Source organism: Polyodon spathula, chromosome 1, assembly GCF_017654505.1.
Source record: "Polyodon spathula isolate WHYD16114869_AA chromosome 1, ASM1765450v1, whole genome shotgun sequence".
In the NCBI taxonomy this organism is placed as follows: Eukaryota; Metazoa; Chordata; class Actinopteri; order Acipenseriformes; family Polyodontidae; genus Polyodon; species Polyodon spathula.
Genome location: NC_054534.1, coordinates 102,387,932 through 102,408,280, shown reverse-complemented (window position 1 = coordinate 102,408,280; position 20,349 = coordinate 102,387,932). Strand labels below are relative to the sequence as shown.

General features: G+C 38.4%; 1 protein-coding gene across 1 annotated transcript in view; it reads left to right on the top strand.

Moving 5' to 3' along the window:
* Nucleotides 1-8,968: 8,968 nt before the first annotated feature.
* LOC121328294 (monocarboxylate transporter 2-like) overlaps nucleotides 8,969-20,349 on the top strand; it is a 65,300-nt gene continuing 53,919 nt past the window's right edge. The window contains exons 1-2 of the mRNA XM_041272940.1: nucleotides 8,969-9,044; nucleotides 9,163-9,536. Coding sequence (XP_041128874.1) covers nucleotides 8,969-9,044; nucleotides 9,163-9,536 — 450 coding nt within the window. The remainder of the gene's footprint in view (nucleotides 9,045-9,162; nucleotides 9,537-20,349) is intronic.

The window sequence follows — 20,349 nt, the reverse complement described above, 5'->3', positions numbered from 1 at the left end:
GGATAAATAATAGGAGTGCCCGACACTGTGACATTAATATTATAGATTTATGTATGGTCTGACTACTAAAATAAATGTGCTGTGCACTTGTTCACACAAACTGAGTTTGGACTGTCTATACTGCCACCTGGCCTGGATTAACATCAAACCAACTTGCCCACCATTACAAGGGTGAAAAATCAATTGTAATAAACAGACAGCTGCTCCAACTGCTCACGTGATCGTTGTATGCAGTGTCAGTGGCCTTGGCTGTGTGAATAAAGCTTTCAGTACTGTTATTGTCGCTTTCACTGATGAGGAGGAGAGTAAATAGAAAATATAAAGAAACTGACGAAAAATGTAATGCAGCTGGCTAAGTATACAAGCTATTGCTAATTTACTTTACATATCATAGAGCTTCCAGTGGATAAACTTGGAGCAGAGGGCGGTAAGGGTGGGAAATGGGCAACCTAGTCAAGCTGTTGATGCTGAATTATTGGGATCCTTTAAGACCACCTACTGGGACACGGAAAAGCACCTCTAGTAGTTTGTAAATTCTTTTATGGTCTGACTGCATGTTCCTCTTGAAAGTATTGGCTTCAACCTTCCAAGAGAACCTGGAGATTAAACCCACAAATATCGTCCCTTATCAAGTATTCAGTGGAAATGACTTCCAGTTTCTACCTAGGAATCAAACTGGCAAACAATTGATGACTTTATGTCTCATTGCCAATCCATTGAGTTGTTCAGCCCTCCATATCTTATCTTCCATAGCATTTATATTACTGCCAACTGGGGTGTTTATTTCCTGGGGTGAGTTGCTAGGTAACTGGTATTTCCTTGCTATTCTAAGTCACCCACCTCTAGAACAAGACTCAAGTTCTGTACCAACCCCAATGCAGCTGTCAGTACTTATGCATTTGGAAAAACAGGAAGACCGGGACAGGAAAATATCAGTATTATAAAGAAGTAAAACTTCATTGTAGAGAGGATGTGCGTCTTAAAAGCAAACAGGGTGTGGGAAGCAGGACAATGTGAGGCATACTATGAAGTGATAATAAGCAGTCTATATTTTTAAAACTACTGTCACTGGTAAAAGTAGTCTACACACACACACACACACACACACACACACACACACATTTAACTATTACACAAAATATAATTAACAAAAAATCTAAATTGGGTTAGCAGCTACTGGGGAGTAAATTATCCGTTTACTGGGTGTTCTTTTACTTTGAGAGGAAGAATTGTGACTACGGTGAAGATTGCATGTTTGTTGCATTCTGTTGCAAGGTTTTCACACTGTTAGCATGCCTTCAAGAGTGATAAAATTAGAGAAAACCTCCCTTTCCATGGTGTCCATAATTAGTGTGAAATGCACATGATATCCAGAACCTATTTCTCAGGGTACTTCAGTACACATATTACACAACTTCAGAGTAATGCTATTTTCATACAGTGCATAATTAAATGCAGGCAAAATTCTGTAATTCTTTGGAAAAGCTTGTCATGTAACATAAAAGAAACCTTTTAAGCATAAGATTCCAATACTGTTCCTGGATGTTTCTACATAAACACATCCAAGAAAGAGAACACAGGAAAATGTTAATCAAAAACATATCTGTCATCAGTAGAAACAGCTGAGCATTAGCACAGCAGTTTCCTTTTTATTGGATAGCCCGATAAGTGATTTTAGTGTAGATTGGAATGAAGGATATTATTGAAAAAAAAAGTCATTTTAGGTCACTGTGACAGAGACAGAATGATTCTTGGTGATAAATCTCCCTCCCGACCTGTGAGGGCGCTATGTAAAGGGAACAGAGTGCCCTGGACTGGAAGGCCAGACAATTCATTCCCAGGGTTAGGTGGAAGTCGGTCATCCAGAAAGGGGGCGGGGCTACGGTACATTAAATCATCGACCCAGAGGGAAAGCGATGTGGCAACCGCGGATTGGAGGAATAATGGCTGCACTCGTTAACCAAGGGGGCGTGACTGAAGATACAAATAGGGCACGTGGCTAGGTGATCTGTTCCTTTGTTTATGGTTAAGAGAAGGCTAAAAGACAAGCAAAATATAATTGTGAGTGTCTTGTTTGTTTTGTCAAGTCTAATTGTACTGTTTGTTATTATTAGATGGCTAACACGATCCATATCTGTTGCTAAAGGCCAGCACAATCCGGACAACACTGCACTATTTTCATGGATTAAAACTGTATTCCCCCACAAGCACTACAGCACTCACTCTGGACTTGTGACCATGTCTGTGCCTGTGTGTGTGTGTGTGTGTTTAACTGTGTCTATTATTTCGGGACTGCAACCCACTGCTTATTGAACTGTGCAATGCAGTATAGCGAGGGGTGGGTGTACCTGTTGTCAGGTATAAAGTGCCTTTTATAATGAGGGAGCACTGTACAGTAAAAGGAAAAAAAAAACTGTAATGTGAGGTTTGTAAAAAAACAGGTTTGTCAATTTCAAGGCTGCTATATTAGATTTGTTAAGATCCACTGTTTATATCATTCAAATATACATATCTCTTTGACACTATTTCAAGCAGTTGGACCAGCTGCCACACAACCATTCTGGCAAATAAAATATATTGAATCTGCTAAAATGTGCAAAATGGGGGTGTTCATTTGAAAAGGGGCGGGACTGACAGTAATGTGAACCAATCACATGACAGACGGAGACTATTGACCGGTGGTGTAAGGATGTGAGGGCAATAGTTAGATTTATTTTTGCTCATATGATGAGGTTTTAACCAATCACAGGCCAGGATTTCAAAGCACTGACTGTATAAATTGTATAAATACTGTATAAATTGAAAAGCAACAATGAAACACTAATAAAGAAAAAATAAGATTCAAATGAATAACTAACTATTTAGGGTTAACTTTATTTGCGGACTCGGATATATATCGGACTGGATATATATCGCATAAACTGAGCCTATATATATAAGGACATATATATATATATATATATATATCTATATATATAATATATTGCAGATATAGATAATCCCCGGCTCCCCATTATTACAGACTAACTGAGCATGCCTTAGCTGCAATATACATAAGCAATTTCACTTAGAATTACTGTTTGTTTTATTTTGTACTGCACATCACAAATAAAGCTATAGAAAACAATTAAAAACAACGCATTAATATCGTACTGTTATCATATACACACGTATTGCACAATAACACAAAACAAATTAAATATCTACTTGCTGAAGCGATTTTATTTTAGCCAATGAGGTGTTCACATGTGGCAGCAATGCACAAGCAAAAGTCATAAAGCAGTGACGTCAGCTCCCTAGCAACAAGCCTCCTATGCTGTGAATGGATTCTTTTAATGCAGCGGGTTTGTGCATTTGAGAAAGGAGAGGAAGACTCATGAAAATAATTGGAGACTTAAGTTGATGAGAAGCAAATACCCTCTGCAGTACAAATTAAAATGGTGAGATGCTTTTTATACAAAAAAATAGAAAAAGAGGGTTGTGTAGAAGATTTATATTGGACCCCGATGCCTCCAATAAAATGAAGGAGTGGTTGTACAGTAGGATTAGGATTAGGGTTAGGGTTTGGGTTAAAAAGCGGGTTGCATAGAGGATTTATATTGGACCCTGGTGTAAAACGACGGAGTGGTTACACAGCATTTGTTAGCCTATTTATTTTTCTATGGTTCTCTCTCTATATCGCTGCCCTCAATATGTAGCGGATTTATATTGGACCATGACACCCGTGATATATCGAGTAGGTGGTGTGGATTTATAATGTCATTACACTAGGACTTATGTTCTCGTTGATGCACAAATTTCATGGTCTCTTACCTATGGATCTCAACTGCAGCATTACAAAGGGAGAATACTGCATGTAGTAATGTTAATCAGTGGGTAATTGATCACCCATGAATGACAAAAGTGTACTGTAATGATATGTTTTAGGATGCAATATTTAGGAGTAAGAAAATTAGCATTTTTTACAACGGCCAAAATCAATGCCAAAAAAACAACCATTCTTCACAACAACAGTGTCGGCGATCCTGTTCATCGGATTAGTCAGCCTGCCACTAGTATTGTTCAAACAAAAAGATTATGTTGAAACACGACCAGACAAAACATGACTTCATACCTTTATTTTGAACACACATATTCTGGGGGATAATATGTACACTAAATACCTTAACTACTTAAAAGAAACTTGACCTGCAAGTTTCACGCCCTGTTATGTCAGTATGCCACTTGTATTTTTACTTCCAGCGCTACCATGTCCTGATTGAAATCAGAAGGGTGGCATTCCTTGAGAAAGGCAAAATACTGACTGTGCAATAGAGGTAAGTTCTTCCTTATGGAAGCCCTTAATAAGTTGCTATGGCAAAAATATAGGTGATTGGTGATGACGGAATCAAGCTGATTCCAACATCACCAATTACCCAACCTCTACTCCCCCAACACAAACTCAACTTGAATTCTTTAGCTTATTTTTATTTGTAGGTGTACAATGCATATAAACACTGGCCAAAGAGTAGTAATATCTAAAAACATCACCCTGGCAGGCAAGGCAATTCTAGCCATTCATTATGGTAGACCTATATACAATAGATACTCTAATGCCTGACGCACAAAGGTTGATGTGACAGTCCTTACTGTCCTCTCATTTAGTTGATTGAAAAAGATAAGTGTGTAGGGAATGACTTCATCACATACTGTCAGGGAATTTCATGACATTGATAAATGCACCTGGAGAAATATAGACTTTTATCCAACTGAGAAAAAGACCAGAGGTTACTAAAGCCCAGTCAGGTCTGAAAAGCATTGCCTTGCTGTCTGTAAGTTTAGAAATGAGTTTTCTTTCTCTTGCTCACATTGCCTTGTAGACCTTTTTGCAGTTAACCACAATGCATTATGTGCAGCAGGATTGCAGTTTGAAACAGCTATGGAGTAATTACAGAGGTGGCCCAGTTTGAAAGGTCAGAAATCAAAATCAAGAGGAGAGTATGGTTATGTTTCCAATATTAATATCATGTTACAGATTTGGTTACACATTACATTAATGTCTCTAATTATTGTGTATTTACATAGTAGTTACATAGTAAATACATGTGTACTTGCACATAATTAAAATGTCATTATGCATAATTACAATGCACCTAACATGTAAATATTTTGCATGATATGTGTAACTAAACAATTGTATCAAAATAAGATTAGAATTAGGGTTAGGGGGTTAGGGTTATATGATGCAAAAAAATGACATATTCAGTACATTGTAACTATGCATAATAACATTGTAATTATGTGTACGTGCACATGTATTTACTAAGTAACTACTATGTAAATACACAGTAATTAGAGACACTTAATGTGAAGTGTTACCAAAATGTTTTTACATTTACTAATGATTTAGGGAAAAGACTACCCAGATTTGTTTCACAAGTATGTATTTTTTGTTTGTTTGTGTTAGAGGTTAATGCAGCAGGCCACCTCAATGAGGACCTTCCCAAATAGATTAAATTGTCCACATTAATAACTCCAGCATTAATGTTGAAGTTGTGCTGATAGGTTTGATTAATGTCTGCGTCATTCTGATAGGTTTGGTTAATGTCTGAGTCATGCTGATAGGTTTGATTAATGTCTGAGTCGTTCTGATAGGTTTGGTTAATGTCTGAGTCGTGCTGATTGGTTTGATTAATGTCTGAGTCGTTCTGATCAGTTTGAATAATGTTGACGTCGTGCTGATTGGTTTGATTAATGTTGAAGTTGTTCTGATTGGTTTGATTAATGTCTGAGTCGTACTGATTGGTTTGATTAATGTTGATGTCGTGCTGATAGGTTTGATTAATGTCCGAGTCATGCTGATTAGTTTGATTAATGTTGAAGTCGTTCTGATTGGTTTGATTAATGTCTGAGTCGTGCTGATTGGTTTGATTAATGTCTGAGTCGTGCTGATTGGTTTGATTAATGTTGATGTCGTGCTGATAGGTTTGATTAATGTCTGAGTCATGCTGATTAGTTTGATTAATGTTGAAGTCATGCTGATAGGTTTGGTTAATTTCTGAGTCGTGCTGATTGGTTTTATTAATGTTGAAATCGTGCTGATAGGTTTGATTAATGTCGGAGTCGTGCTGATAGGTTTGATTTATGTCTGAGTTGTTCTAATTGGTTTGATTAATGTTGAAGTCTTGCTGCTGATAGGTTTGATTAATGCCTGAATCATGCTGATAGGTTTGATTAATGTTGAATTTGTGCTAATTGGCTTGATTTATGACTGAGTTGTTCTAATAGGTTTGAATAAAGTTGAAGTCATGCTGCTGATAGGTTTGATTAATGTCTGAGTCGTGCTGATAGGTTTGATTAATGTCGGAGTCATTCTGATGGGTTTGATTAATGTCTGAGTCATTCTGATAGGTTTGGTTAATGTCAAAGTCGTGCTGATTGGTTTGGTTAATGTCGGAATCATGCTGATAGGTTTGGTTAATGTTGAAATTGTGCTGATAGGTTTGATTAATGTCGAATTATAAGGAAACTTATTTAGTGAAGAATGTTTAATTACTTGCTGGCAACAAAGGGTTTTTTATACTCTAGGCTGTGTTTCCTAAAATGATAAATAAGACAACCTTAGGATCAACTGCAGGAAGAAGTGAGGAAATGTTTACAAAGTTGATTGATATAGGAAATTCCACTAAAGATAGAAACTCATACCAGGGTGGATATCGAGTACACGATACTGGTAACTGTGGTTTCCATCATTGGTTTAGATATACTATAGACTCAATATATGTCCTGACAAATGATGGGTGAAGTTATAACAAATGACTATAGTGACTTCAAAATCCATCAATGCATATCATTGCCATTTTGCTGTAGAGTCATTGGACACTTTTCTTGTTAACCTGCTTTAGAGATTCACCACCTGATGTTTACAAATGAAAGGGTGCTTTTAATGATAAACTGATACTACATATTACAGTCAGAGTTCAGACTGGACTATAAAACGGTTGACAGTCCAAGGCATGAGGTCATAATAATCTAGGTTAAGAAAAAGAGTTCAGACCCACTCATGCTCAGAGACAGTGTGCAATGTGTCGAAATAGACTTTTATTTTTATAGTTTGATGATAATCTTGTTTTCCAAATAGCCCTCCATGTCAACGTTTATGACAAGGCTTGAATATTTGGGGAGGGGGGGGCATATTTCCCATCACAGTGTGCTACTGGAAATGTAGAATTCCCATTAAAAGGAAAACATTATTAAAACAGAAACACAATTTTAAATAACAATTAAAACCAGCGAGACAGGGTTCTTGAAATGTAGATTGTCACCTGTGTTAAACATCCTGTCATTTTATCTGTGGTTTAACATGAAATTGAAATGAATGGATTTGTTGACAGACTGCTAGTTACATATCATTTTTCTGGTTGTAGGTGGAAATCCAGGAGTAGCCTACTGTATATATTGGTTTATTTAATGAGGAATGAAAACACCAAACCTATAACTAACTGTGGAGTGAGGGTGTACAGTAGTTAGAATTACACATTAATTATGCATTAAGAAGTAAGCCTTCTCTACAGCTTGGTAAACAAACATTTCAGTATGGCTCTCCATTCACTCCTTTTAAACAAATACGCTGTGCTGTTGGCGGATTGGGCATTGATCTTAAGCAACACAATTGATGAGTGAAGACGTTTTAGCACTGGAGGAAACATCACCTGCCATATGCTTGTCTCATAGCTGTTGAAATATGAGAACCTGCCACCTCTAAACATGCTTTCTAGGCTAGTGATTTTCCATTCTGGGGAATAGCAAATTCCGTTTTTCAAAAATGGCCAATTTCATTTTTTCACCACTTTTTATCAAATTAAACATGGCATTTGAACATAAATATTATGCTGTAAATTAATACATATTACCAACATTCTTTTTTTATTTTTGTTAAAGCCAAGATTTTCAATCAGACTCTTGTTGCTGTAATAGTAAGTAAAGCACCTGAAGACACTTCAAACCTGGCATAATGTTTATAAAATTCGCTTGGCTCTTTGCTGGCATTAAAATAAGCAGGAAAGCTTAATTATATTACAACAGTTCAGAAAACAAATGTCCAGCACTGTTGTGAGAGTGCGGCTGCAAGACTCTCCTGCCTGGTTAGCCCTGAAAGCAGTGAATGGTTTGAGCATTCCGTACGTTGGCTATGTGGAGATGGCTGTCTGAGTTGGAGATATAAGTCTGACTAAATGTGGCATCATTATAGTCAAGGATAACTGTCTCATTTGAGCACCAGGACTGTTGGGCGTGAATATTATCTGTGAATGTTGGGATCCACTGTTGCAACAAGGAATTACAAACTTGACCGCTCCAGTAGTCGGTGCCGCCCCTTCGGAACGGAAATTTTGACAGCATGCCTTCCATGTCTGTAAGCAAGAGACAAGCTTCCCTCTTCCAAATGGTTGGGTTGATTACGCTCGAGCACCTTATAATGTTAAAATTCCACCCCAGAGTGAAGTCCTTATTTCTGCTTGTGCAAGGCCAGGGCCTGGTGGGCAAGGTCTTGGGCACAGTGAAATGTGGGAACATCTTAGTGAAAGTCTGAAGTGATGGAGATAGCCCTGTATATGTACAGTGCTTCCAGAAGCTGGGAGAACTGTTTTTAGTGGAACCTGAAAAGGTTTATAGCAATCGTGACGTGAGTATGTTACCTGCTGAGCCTGGGGTGGTGGAGGTGTGCCTTCAGCAGATTGCTGCAAGCGGTGATGGAAATACAGTTGTCCCTGATCCAGTGGACCTTAGTGGTGCTAGCCTGACTGAAGAAGAGCCGAATCAGCTGATAGATCTTCTGCAGTGACACCAAGCAGTATTTTCCAGTCATGATGAGGACTATGGGTGCACTGATTCCATCCTTCACAAGATTCTTACTGGCGATGCTGTAGCCCTCCGGGAACGATATCATCAGATCCCTCCAAAAGTAAGAGGTACGTTATCTTCTATGGGCATGTTGGAGGCTGTCATCATTCGGGAGAGCAAGAGTCCATGGGCAGCTCCCACTATATTGGTGCGGAAGAAAGATGGTACTTTAAGGTTTTGCATAGACTACTGCAAATTTAAAGCTGTTACACATAAAGATGGTTTCCCTCTACCTAGGATAGAAGAATAGCTGACTGTTGTGATGCTTTTTCTCAACCCTAGATTTGGTGAGTGGATACTGGCAGGTGGAAGTGGACTCAGAGGACCAAGAGAAGACTGTATTTACAACCCCTTTGGGTTTGTACGAGTTTGACTGCATGCTGTTTGGTCTCTGCAATTCCCCTGCACCCTTCCACCATCTTATAGAACACTATCTGGTTGAGAAAAACTTTGAGACTCTATTGATTTATGTTGATGACGTGATTGTGTTCTTCAATGGCTTTGCTTCCCATCTACAGCACCTGGAATTTGTCTTCTGGAGGCTAGCCCAGCATTGTCTAAAGCTAAAGCCCAACAAATGTCATCTGTTTGAGAGCCAAGTACAATATCTGGACCACGTCATCTCGGAGGATGGCATTGCTCCAGACAAAGAGAAAGTAAGAGCTGTACGATACTGGTCCCAGCCCAGTACAGTAACTGTAACTTTTTTAGGCTTTGCAGGCTATTCATTCAGGTTTTGCCCAAAAATGCAGCACTCCTGCATGAGCTGTTAGTTGGGTTCCCTAACGAGAAAGAACACTGTGTTGTGTGCTTGGACTTCCGAGTTTGAAGTAGCTTATAATAATTTAATTAATGCCCCAGTCTTCAATTTTGAAGATTTCCCCTTGCCCTTTACCCTCTACATTTGTAGCATCAGCTACATTGACACAGCATAAGTAATTTGCTCTCTGCTGCTCTTAATTGAGTATCAGAATACCTGGCCCAGTTAAAGTATTTTGCTATTCAATTGCTAAATAAAATATTTTGTCCTAGTTGATAATGTGGGCTTTTTAGGTTCATAAAGTAAAATTTGGAGAAGCTGTATCAATTTAGTGTCAATATACTGTTATATTTGTCATCTCTGCACCGGTTTCTCTCTCTGGTTATCAGATTGATTCTTTCCTTAACTTTCAAATTGAAATCCTAATTAGTTTCAGGTGTTTTCTAATGGACTTGGCAAATGGCATTTTAGGCTTAATCGGTTTCATTACTGTTTTTAAGTACCTTAATTGTGAGTTCTTTAAATACGACGATTACTTCCTTAGAGGGGGTGGGTGGATTTTGGTGTGTGGTTTTTTGAAGAACAGTGTTTGGAGGAGAGCAGTGGTTTTTGAGGGGAACGTTTCCTGGTCAGCTAAGAAGAGACAGAGAAGTCCTACTCGTTTGGGTTGTTAGAAACAGAACTGTTATTCTAATCTACCATTTTTCCAGTCTGAAAGTACCCAGTTATCTAAAAACATGATTAAACTTAATTATTCACTGAATACAATTATTCTTTTTACACTGAGGGCAGCGGCAGCGTCTAATCCAATTGTTTTCCCAGTGCCTCCCTTTTATCTTCATTTCCTGACTGGAGCTCCAAGTGTGACAGGACCCAAGGAAGAGCTGGGGCAGATCCTCTATTGGGGAGGGATATTACTATATACCTACTATATTACTGCGCTGTTTCTGACTGTTTGGGATTATTACCATTATTCATGTAATAGGTTGCTTATTTATTGTATCAGGGTTAAACAAGCACAGAAGTCTCATTTATTTATTTATGTATTTATTTATTTATTATATCAGGGTTAAACAAGCACCCTGTACAGAAGCCTCATTTAGATTTTGTGTATTTTTGGTGTTTGACCTGTTCTGGCACCGATTTTCCTGGTACCAAATCAAACTTCAGACAACAGTTCAGACACTTTTGAGTTATTTGTTTTTTGGACATTATTTTTCCTTTAAGGAGGATGTTTGTCTTCCAAATTCATTATTTGTTGAACTTTTGAATCAGTACAATATAATTTCAAAGTTATGCATAGGAAAAATCTTTATTCTGTAACACTGGCTGATTCAAACACGTCTTGGCAATTAGTTTGAGAGACACGTAGCTTGGAACTGGTGTTGCAACTTCTGCCAGCTCAGTTAAAAGATGAAATGTGGAAGTTTTGCCATGAGAAGGCTGGGCACTTTCAGGTGGATAAGTTATATCCGGCGGAGGTTCTAGTGGGAGTGACTGACTAAGGAAGTCCCAGAACACTGCAATGCTTGTGCTCGCTGTGAATTGAGGAAGGCTCCTGTGGCGCAGTCTAAGGCACAGACTCCATTCTGACTTTCTGTCCCTGGATTGTTCCTCTGACGATTTATCAGAACATTTTTGTAATTATGGACCATTTTACAAAGTTTGCCTGGGCCATTCCCACTCAAGATCAGACTGCCGTGACCACAGCCAGAGTGTTCTGGCACTTCATCATCCAGCTGTCTGGGTGCCTCCAACAATTTCACACTGATCAGGGAGCAAATTTCAAATCCTCTGTTGTACAGGAACTCTGCCGAATGTATGGGGCAAACAAGAGCCATACTATTTTGTACCATCCTGAGGGAAATGGGATTTGTGAAAGATTCAACAGAACGCTGCTTAATCTCTTGGGGACCCTAGAAACAGAACAAAATGCCAACTGGACCTAGTACATACAGGAGCTAATATTTCTGTATAACAATAGCATTCACAGTTTAACAGGATACATTCAATTTTTTGTTAAATTTGGCCGTCACGCTTGCTTACCCGTGGATATGGTGCTTGGCACCACGTTCTCAGCGGGTCCAGAAATAAAAACAAGTTTGCTGCAGCAGCATCATCAGAAACAACCTTACCTACCAAAAAGCAGGGAAGCTCTCTGAAGAAGCCACAGACAGAAGCGTGGCTATGACAAGACTGGCCGTAGTGCCCTATTGTTACCAGGGGAGAGAGTATTGCTGAAAAGATGGGGAGTGAAGAATCAACGTAAGCTTGCAGAGTATTCGGACAACCCCCTATACTTTATTGTCTCTCAGCTAAACCCAGACATACCTGGATACCCCTATAGCCTGGAGGTTGCAGGTTCAAGATGAGGCTATTCCACTGCTGACCGTGGACAGGAGCTCCAAGGGGGCGGCACACAATTGGCCGAGCGCCGCTTGGAGGGGATGGAGGGCTTAGGTCGGTCAAGGTGTTCTTGGCTCACCGCATGCCAGCAACCCCTGTAGACTTGCAGGGTGAAAAACAGCTGTCTGATGATGGCGCACGCTTCGGAGCACAGCGTGTGTTCATCTTCGCTGCTCCTGAGTCAGTGTAGGGGTGAGCTGAGCTTAAAATACAATTGAATATGTCAAATCGGGACAAAAGCAGGGTAAAATTAATTAGCGACTACTATATTTGAAAAAAAAAGAAAAATTGTCAGAATGTAAATGCAATGCTATATTGTAGTTATATATCGTTCCAACTTTCTCTTTAATGTTTCTGAAACCTCAGATCATAATCTCAATGATTAGGACATGGAGAAAGGACATGTGGACATTTTGTTAGGACATGGAGAAAGGACTGTGACTGTGGACTTTTTATTGTTTTCAATCTTTTGGCCATTTGTATTATTTTAACCCTTTTGATTTAAAGTATGTTTGCCTCTTTAAAAGGGTATTTCACCTGTTCTGTGTTCCTTGTATGTATTGCCACTGTATTGCTTCCCCAATATTAACAACCACTCAGTTTTGCTGTAGCTGACAGCTACCAGGTGACACATTGGCTGAATAGTACCAGGGTGGTGACATTTGCATATTAGACATTATGTATCAACAGAGCATTTTACCTCTTTTTTTTTGCTCCCCAATTTAGAATGTTTGCTCACCGCAGTAACACCCCCACAGCAGCTCATGAGAAATGAACGTCAGTGGACGTCTTCTGATCACATTGCCAAACCAATCAGCCTCTTAACACCAGCAGCTACAGGCCCCTGAAGGACAAAGGCCAGCTGTGCAGGTGTCCGGTTGAGCTCAGGGGCTTCTCTAGGTCAGTGAGGTGAATCAGTCCCTGACGATTAGCCAAAGCTTTATTTTCTACAGCTATATGTTTGTACACAGTAACAATCACATGAAGACATGAACAGCATTCCACCTTGGAACTGTACCTAGAAAACTTTGAAATATGTATTCAAATCCATGTTGCAGGTAAAGCCGAGGTCTGCGGCTATGCTGCAGTTTATTCAGGGTAATACGCTGGCATTAATATGACATTTTCTCTGTTCTTTTTATTATTTTTCTGTTATACAGTTTACATTTTCATGTCACCACATTTGGTCTTTTATTAGCTTTGGTAATGTTACACTTTTATGGTGTCGGCTATTTCAGTCATCTGTCAATCAATTTTTATTTTATATAGCGCCTTTCATAGTGGACCACCATCACAAAGTGCTTTATAAGATGCAGTAACAACAAGAAAATCCATAATACTTTAAATACAGAGAAATGTATAATGCATGATATACAGTAAAAAAAAAAAAAAAAAAAAAAAGTGCATAATATATGATAGTAGCAGCAACACAGCAGGAAAGAGCACAGAAAGCAAGAGAGAACAGGTGGGTCTTGAGAGTTGATTTAAAGCAAGCTACAGTGGGAGCATCATGCACCAAAGTTGGGAAAGAATTCCAAAGAGTCGGAGCCATGAAGCTAAACAAGCGTTTTTCAAGTTTGGTGCACTTTTGCTTGGGGATAACAAGCAGGTTAGAGTCAGAGGACCTCAGCTTGCTGGCAGTGACATTACAGGTCAGCAAGTTGAGGAGGTACTCAGGACCTGTGTGATGAAGGAAATAGTAGTTGAGTAGGAGAGTTTTGAAAGTAATCCTGAACTTTACAGGCAGCCAGTGCAGTTGGACTAGGTGGGAGGTGATCGCGTTTTTTATACCTGGTAAGGATCCTGGCAGTGGTATTCTGAACTGGCTGCAATCTGTTTATGGTGCATGCTGGGAGACCACCATATAGATAGTTGCAGTAGTCGAGTCGAGACAAATGCAGACAAAATATCTCCACAACCAGGAAGGAAAGGTAGGGACTGACTTTGGAGATGTTTCGAAGATGGTAGAAGGAAGACTTGATCACGAAGGAGATGTGGGCATCAGAGGAAACAATGCTGTCAGGAAATACACCAAGGCTTCATACTGTGGAGGAAGGCAGCAGCAGACAGTTTCCGAGGTTCAAAGCAGCTATAATTAGGTTATTAAGTTGAGTTGTAGATCCTACTAGAAGGAGCTCAGATTTGCTAGTGTTCAATTGAAGAAAACTGGCAGACATCCAGGCCTCGATGTCTTGAATGCAAGCCGAGAGCCAGACCATGGCAGAGGGGTTACCAGGGTTGAGTTTTAAGTAGGGTGTCATAAGCATAGGAGTGAAACATGAGGCTGTGTTGGCCGATGAGGTGACCCAAGGGAAGTGTGTAGATATTGAAGAGAAGAGGCCCAAGAACAGATCCTTGGGGAACACCACAAGTGACTGGGTTTACGGCACTACTGCATCCAGCATAGAAAATAAACTGCATGCATCCGGATAGGTAAGTGGACACCCAGAGAGGTTCCAGAGATCCCAGCATACTTCAGAAGGCAGTCAAGAAGAATGCCATGATCTATGGTGTCAAAAGTGGCTGTTAGGTCAAGGAGGGCAAGCACAGAGGGAGCACCAGCATCAGCATTCACAATCTGGAGCAAACCAGTTTCAGTACTGTGATGCGTCCAGGAGCCAGACTATTGAGATTCAAGCAGATTGTTATCCGTGAGACTAGCTACAGCCTTTGAGAGTTTTGGAGAGAAAAGGGAGATTGGAAATGTGATGGAAATTAGATGTCAGCCAGGTTGAGGGAGGGTTTTTTGAGGAAGCACGTCAATTCCCCCTCGTCAATTCATCCCGTTTCAATTCGTCCCCATGACAATTCGAAGCGAAAATTAGTCCTGCCGACAAAAAGGTGGATTGAATGTATATGGCCAGTTTCCCAGATCCTGGTTAGCACTGATATTGGACTAGCTTTTTAAGGTAACATTGAGTTGTCCATAGCAGTTTGTGAAACCAGTTGATAGAGTTTATATTTTCAAAGTAACAGCCTTCTTGTACAAACTACATCTGCAGCTTAAAGGGAGAACAGAATTTGCCTCAACAGGCAAGGACAGATCAGTAACATATCAACAAAGTCTACACCTAATCATTTCTGTTAATACTTTTAGAAGGTGTGGGTGTAACATTCCATAGCTAGCGTTCCAATTGCGATGAATTGTAACCAAGGAGTCCAACAGGCAGACAATATGTAGATTCAACTGTTACAATGGGTGAATATCTATATATCCAAGTATATCGAAATGAAGGTGTATATATTTATTTAATATTCTTCAAAAGGTTCTTATCAGTTAGTCTTTCTACTTAATCTTAACATTTGCACATTAACTGGATATTTTGCTGGAAAGTTTGACTTAACAGAAATATGCAGCCACTGTATGGTACTGGACTGAAATCATTGTTTTCATAAAGCATTATAAGAAGGTAAAATCTTTTTTTCTCTACCTACAGGATGTGCTCACATACAGCTCTATCCCTATTTGCATTCAGTTTTGGGACTTTGGTGTGTAATGATTGCTTCCATCTTCACACCTCTGATAGATTTGCTGGGCAAACAATTAGTAGATGTACACCTTCTAGACCAAGAGTAGGCAACTGGAATTAAAGGGCTGTTCCACTACAGTTTGGAAAGGTACAAGGAATTACAACAATATTATCAGTAAGAGTTTAAACTCGATATTGAGGGGTATGTTTTCTCTGCCAGTTCAGATGGATCAGGATGGCATTTCATATTCTCCGTGTTCATGTGAGTTGTTTTTTTAAGTTATAGAATCACGACAAATTCAAGTTTTTGCTAAAATAACAAATAAATGGCTGTGTGCTTAAACACCATATCGGGCAGGCAGATAGCATTTAAAAATTGTTAAGCAATTTAATGAGTTATTTAAATTTGTCTTCATGCATGTGCGGCTTATTTTTGCTAATTCATAAGTTACACATGCAGTCGGGCTCCGCCACCAACAGTAAGTTAGTGGGGTTTCATCGGTTTAATAATTCTCTGTGGGTAATTTAATTTGAACTCCTTCGGTCACATGTCTTGTGGTTCTTGTGGATCCTGACTTTATCCATTTCATTTTTTATGACTTAAATAAATAAATAAATGTTTAATGCTTCCGGCCTTAACTCATGTAGCTAAACCCCAGATGCAGAATCATGATTGATAACACCATCGCCAATGGGGACTCCAGAAGTTGATATAGCAATGAATGAAATTGTACCTTTCTTAAATATTTACAGCCAAGATATTAGTCAGTATATATTTAGTTTATATGCATTATATACACTTTAAAACAGAAGCATTAAACATCTATATTCGTAATTCTAATATATTGTGTACGATAACATTTTACAAACAATATAATCTGCATGATAATTAATATTACCAAATGTTTGAGGGTTTGTTTCCGAACACAAAAATCACTTAACATATTTTCACAAACAGTTATGGATTTGTAGCATTTGACTGATCATTTATGTTCAGAGTGAACTGTGACTCACAAAACATACACTATAGTTGTGAATACATGAGGGGGGCTGCATTTGAACAAAAAATAAAAAAATAAACCCAGAGCTATAAAGTGCTTTTCTATTTATTTATTTATTTTTTTGTATGTGATTTACCCCAGCATTTGCTTACTTGTTGAAATCCCTAGTTAAAGAGTCAGAAAATTAATCAATTAACTGAAATAGAACTCTGCATCGAAAACAAAATTGTTTGAACAGTTCTCTGTCATTGAAAATATCCAAGGGATTACTCCTGTCCCTCAACACCCATTCACACCTCATTGCTCGCTGGTACTGGTTTTGGAGTATGACAAGCCATGTCATTCCGTTACTTTTCAGTTGTACTTTTATGGTGGAGAAATTTAGCACGTGTATGCTTTATAAGGCATAGGATTTAAGCCCAGATGTAACTCAAAGACACACTGAAGTCCTGGTGGTGCAACAGGCGTACATTTTACATTTGCCTTATTCCTAGTTTTAAATTGGACGTAGCTGAAAGTCAGACGTAAATACAGTTGGTCCAACCTGCCTCTGGACAAGAAGCCCCACGTTTGCCCACACTTGTATAGGGCAAACCAGTGTTGTGGCTGTTAATGCCAATTATGTGGCTACAAAGTGTTATAGTCTCATTACAGCATGCACTGCCTCACTACCATAGTATCATCAGTGTGAACATGTGCAGATATCTGCAAACAAAAGACTTTTCACAAGATTGTATTTTGTTCATATGTTAAGATTACAGAATAAATACAAATGTTTTTCTAAACTTAATGTACACAGATACTTATTTGAATTGTTCACCCAAAATAATCCATAACAAGTTAGTTATGTTATTAATAGTTGAGAGTTTTTGGTTTGATTGGTCTTCAGCTCTCCCGCACATTAGCATGCAGTGATTTTAATTGCACAGGATTATATTCATATTACTGTAGTGACTTAATGAAAATTAAAGGAGTTTTTGGTTAACTCTCCCTTAATTTGCATAACCTCCCTTTACTACTGATCCTCATTTTATTGTGATGAGATTTCTTTGGGTGTGTCACTATTAATTCGAGATATGCAAATATTTCAAATATATACTGGTTCCTTTGCTGGAAGTAACACAGTCTTATTGACTCTACAGCATTGGGCCAAATAGCCTCATATCGGGCATAACTTCATGAAAAGATAAAATAATTAGGAACCAGGAATATATCTTTGAAATATCTGCAAATTCCAGATTAAAGTATAAAATGCAATCAAAAGAAAAAGGAGACATATCATAATATTAACCAATTTAAAAAAATAAAATGTTTTATAAATAAGACAGCAGAGTGACGGTGTGTAATATCTTCTAATTGAGTACCATCTGTTTTTATTCCTCTATGGGATCTATGTTTCACAGACTGATCTGGCACCACACCTTTAATATGCAGGAGATGGGTTGAGGGATAAGGTTCAGCTTCTGTAGTGGAAAATAGAGCACTGCGATACAAGATAAATATGCTCCGTCTATTTTTAAGTCACAAGAGTTTGCCTTAAGAACTGACCAAGGAAGAAACCCAAGTGTCACTTCCTGAAAGTGCCACTGTTCAAATTTTACAGCACAGTATGACTGTGCTGGTCTTTTCATTGTTGTTATACAGAAGCTAGGACTTACTATAGTGTTCATTGTAATACACATTATAATAGACCCCAGATTTTAAAGCAAGTGAAAGGTCAAAGGGGATTTCAATTGTAATGATTTCAAGCAAGTAGAAACAACTTTGCTCAATTTATATATTGCTCAACAGTAGTTTATTGCCAGTTTTATACTGTTAACATTATTCTATTCCTTTATGGTAATTTCCCTTTGTGCCTCAATCCTATTTGCCAGTCATCTTCAGGAAACACTTTACATTAAGTGTATCTAATTACTGTTTATTTGCACGGTAGTTATTTAGTAAATACATGTGTACTTACACATAATTACAATGTTATTATGCACTATTACAATGTTCTTCGTTTGTAAATCTTTTTGCATGATATAACCCTAACCCTAACCTTAACTCTAAAGTTAACCCTATTCCTAACCCTACACATTAAGTACATTGTAACTAGGCATAATAACACTGTAATGATGTGTAAGTACACATGTAACTACTATGTAAATACACAGTAATTAGAGACAATGCAAAGTGTTACCAAATCTAGTTTAGGTTAGGCCATTCATTTGGAAGTCATACACATTGCCTAGCCACTTTATTAAGACCTGTTTCTAATATCTGCAGTCCTCCACCTCAGTAGAGGTCAGTGAAGGTCAAAGTATGAAAGAAAAGGTCACAGCAGTTCCAAACACCCACTGAGCATTTCAGTGTGTAGAAAACCAATGATTCCTCATTCCATAATTATTCAGATTTTTCTTTAAAAGAGGACATTGCAGGCTTGCAATGCATCTTTAATCCACCCCTATGCCAATGCACAATTTCAGAAGTGTGTATCACTTTTAGCAACAATAGCTTTCAAACAAGTCCACACAATGAATGAAAAGTTGAAAAGTCATGTGGTGATATCTGTTCAGTTGTCAACGGTTTCCATGAGAAAGACAGAATCTTGTTTTCTTTAAATAACACACCTTTAGAACAATACATTTCCAGTGTGCTAGCTAGACTCTAGCTACTTAAGATTTGCAGGCTTGGGTACTAGGATACAGCACAGGTGCCAACTCTGGATGTGCTGTAATGATTCCTTAGGTGGAATTTCTTTGTCATCGAGACTGAATCCCAGCAACAAATCCCCAGCGATGCTCCATTGGCAGAAAGGTGTAAGCAGGAGGGTAGCAATGATGCCTTTGTGTCTCTGTCTTGCCCATTCCTGTAACTGGTCACTTTGATAACAAAATATGCTTTATTCCCATAGCTCAGTTGTAAGTATTGTTTTCATGTTTTGCCCAGAATTCGGAAGGTGCAGAGCAGGACAAAGGTGCTGTGAAACTAAATATTTATAGGCTAAATCTGTGTCAAGGTTCTTGTCCTAATCCAGCTAAAACTAACATTGACAAGTAGGAAAGAGGAGGTAGATACAGAGAGCAATCTTTTGTAGGTAGAGCTTCACACTCTTCCTAACCAGATTAAAGGAAAGAAAGGGGTTCAGTATAACTAAGTAAACATATTCCTGTTGGTAAATTGACCAAAACAACAAAGGTTATGTCATGCAGTCTCCCAGCAGGCAGGAAATGAAAATGAAATAAGATGAAGTGGTTTTCAATTGCTGCTGGATACCCTGTAACTGAACCAGTCAATCTTGAGGTAAAGGCCTTCCAATCCAATTTCCACAGAGAAAGTTCTAATCCATTTAGCATATCACTAGTGAAAACAAATATTTACCAACGACTCCTAAAAATGCTAAATTATTAAGCTTACCTCATGTTTAAGGAAAAAAAAATCAATATGAATTCATGGTAATTATAGAGATTCTGTCTGTAGCACAAGTTGTGTAACAAAAAAGTTTAAAAACAAAAATGCTGCAAACTTTTCACTCAGAAATAAAATTGGTTAACGGTGTTAATATTGTGTTGAGCTATTGTACTTAGAAAATAGCTTAAAAAAAACTTTAAAAAAATGAATACTGGAAAGGAGAGAAATGTCCAATATTTCACAGAACGCAACCGTGGGACACATTTTTAAATGAATTACAAAAATAGACATGATATATTACTGTCGGCTACTACAGCGACTTTAAAAAATACAATTCTAACATTTGTTATCATACAGTAATATTCCTGTTATGTAATAATTATCACCAGAGGTGTGGGTTTCGATTTATACATGTATGAATGTTAAAGTCGGAAGTCTG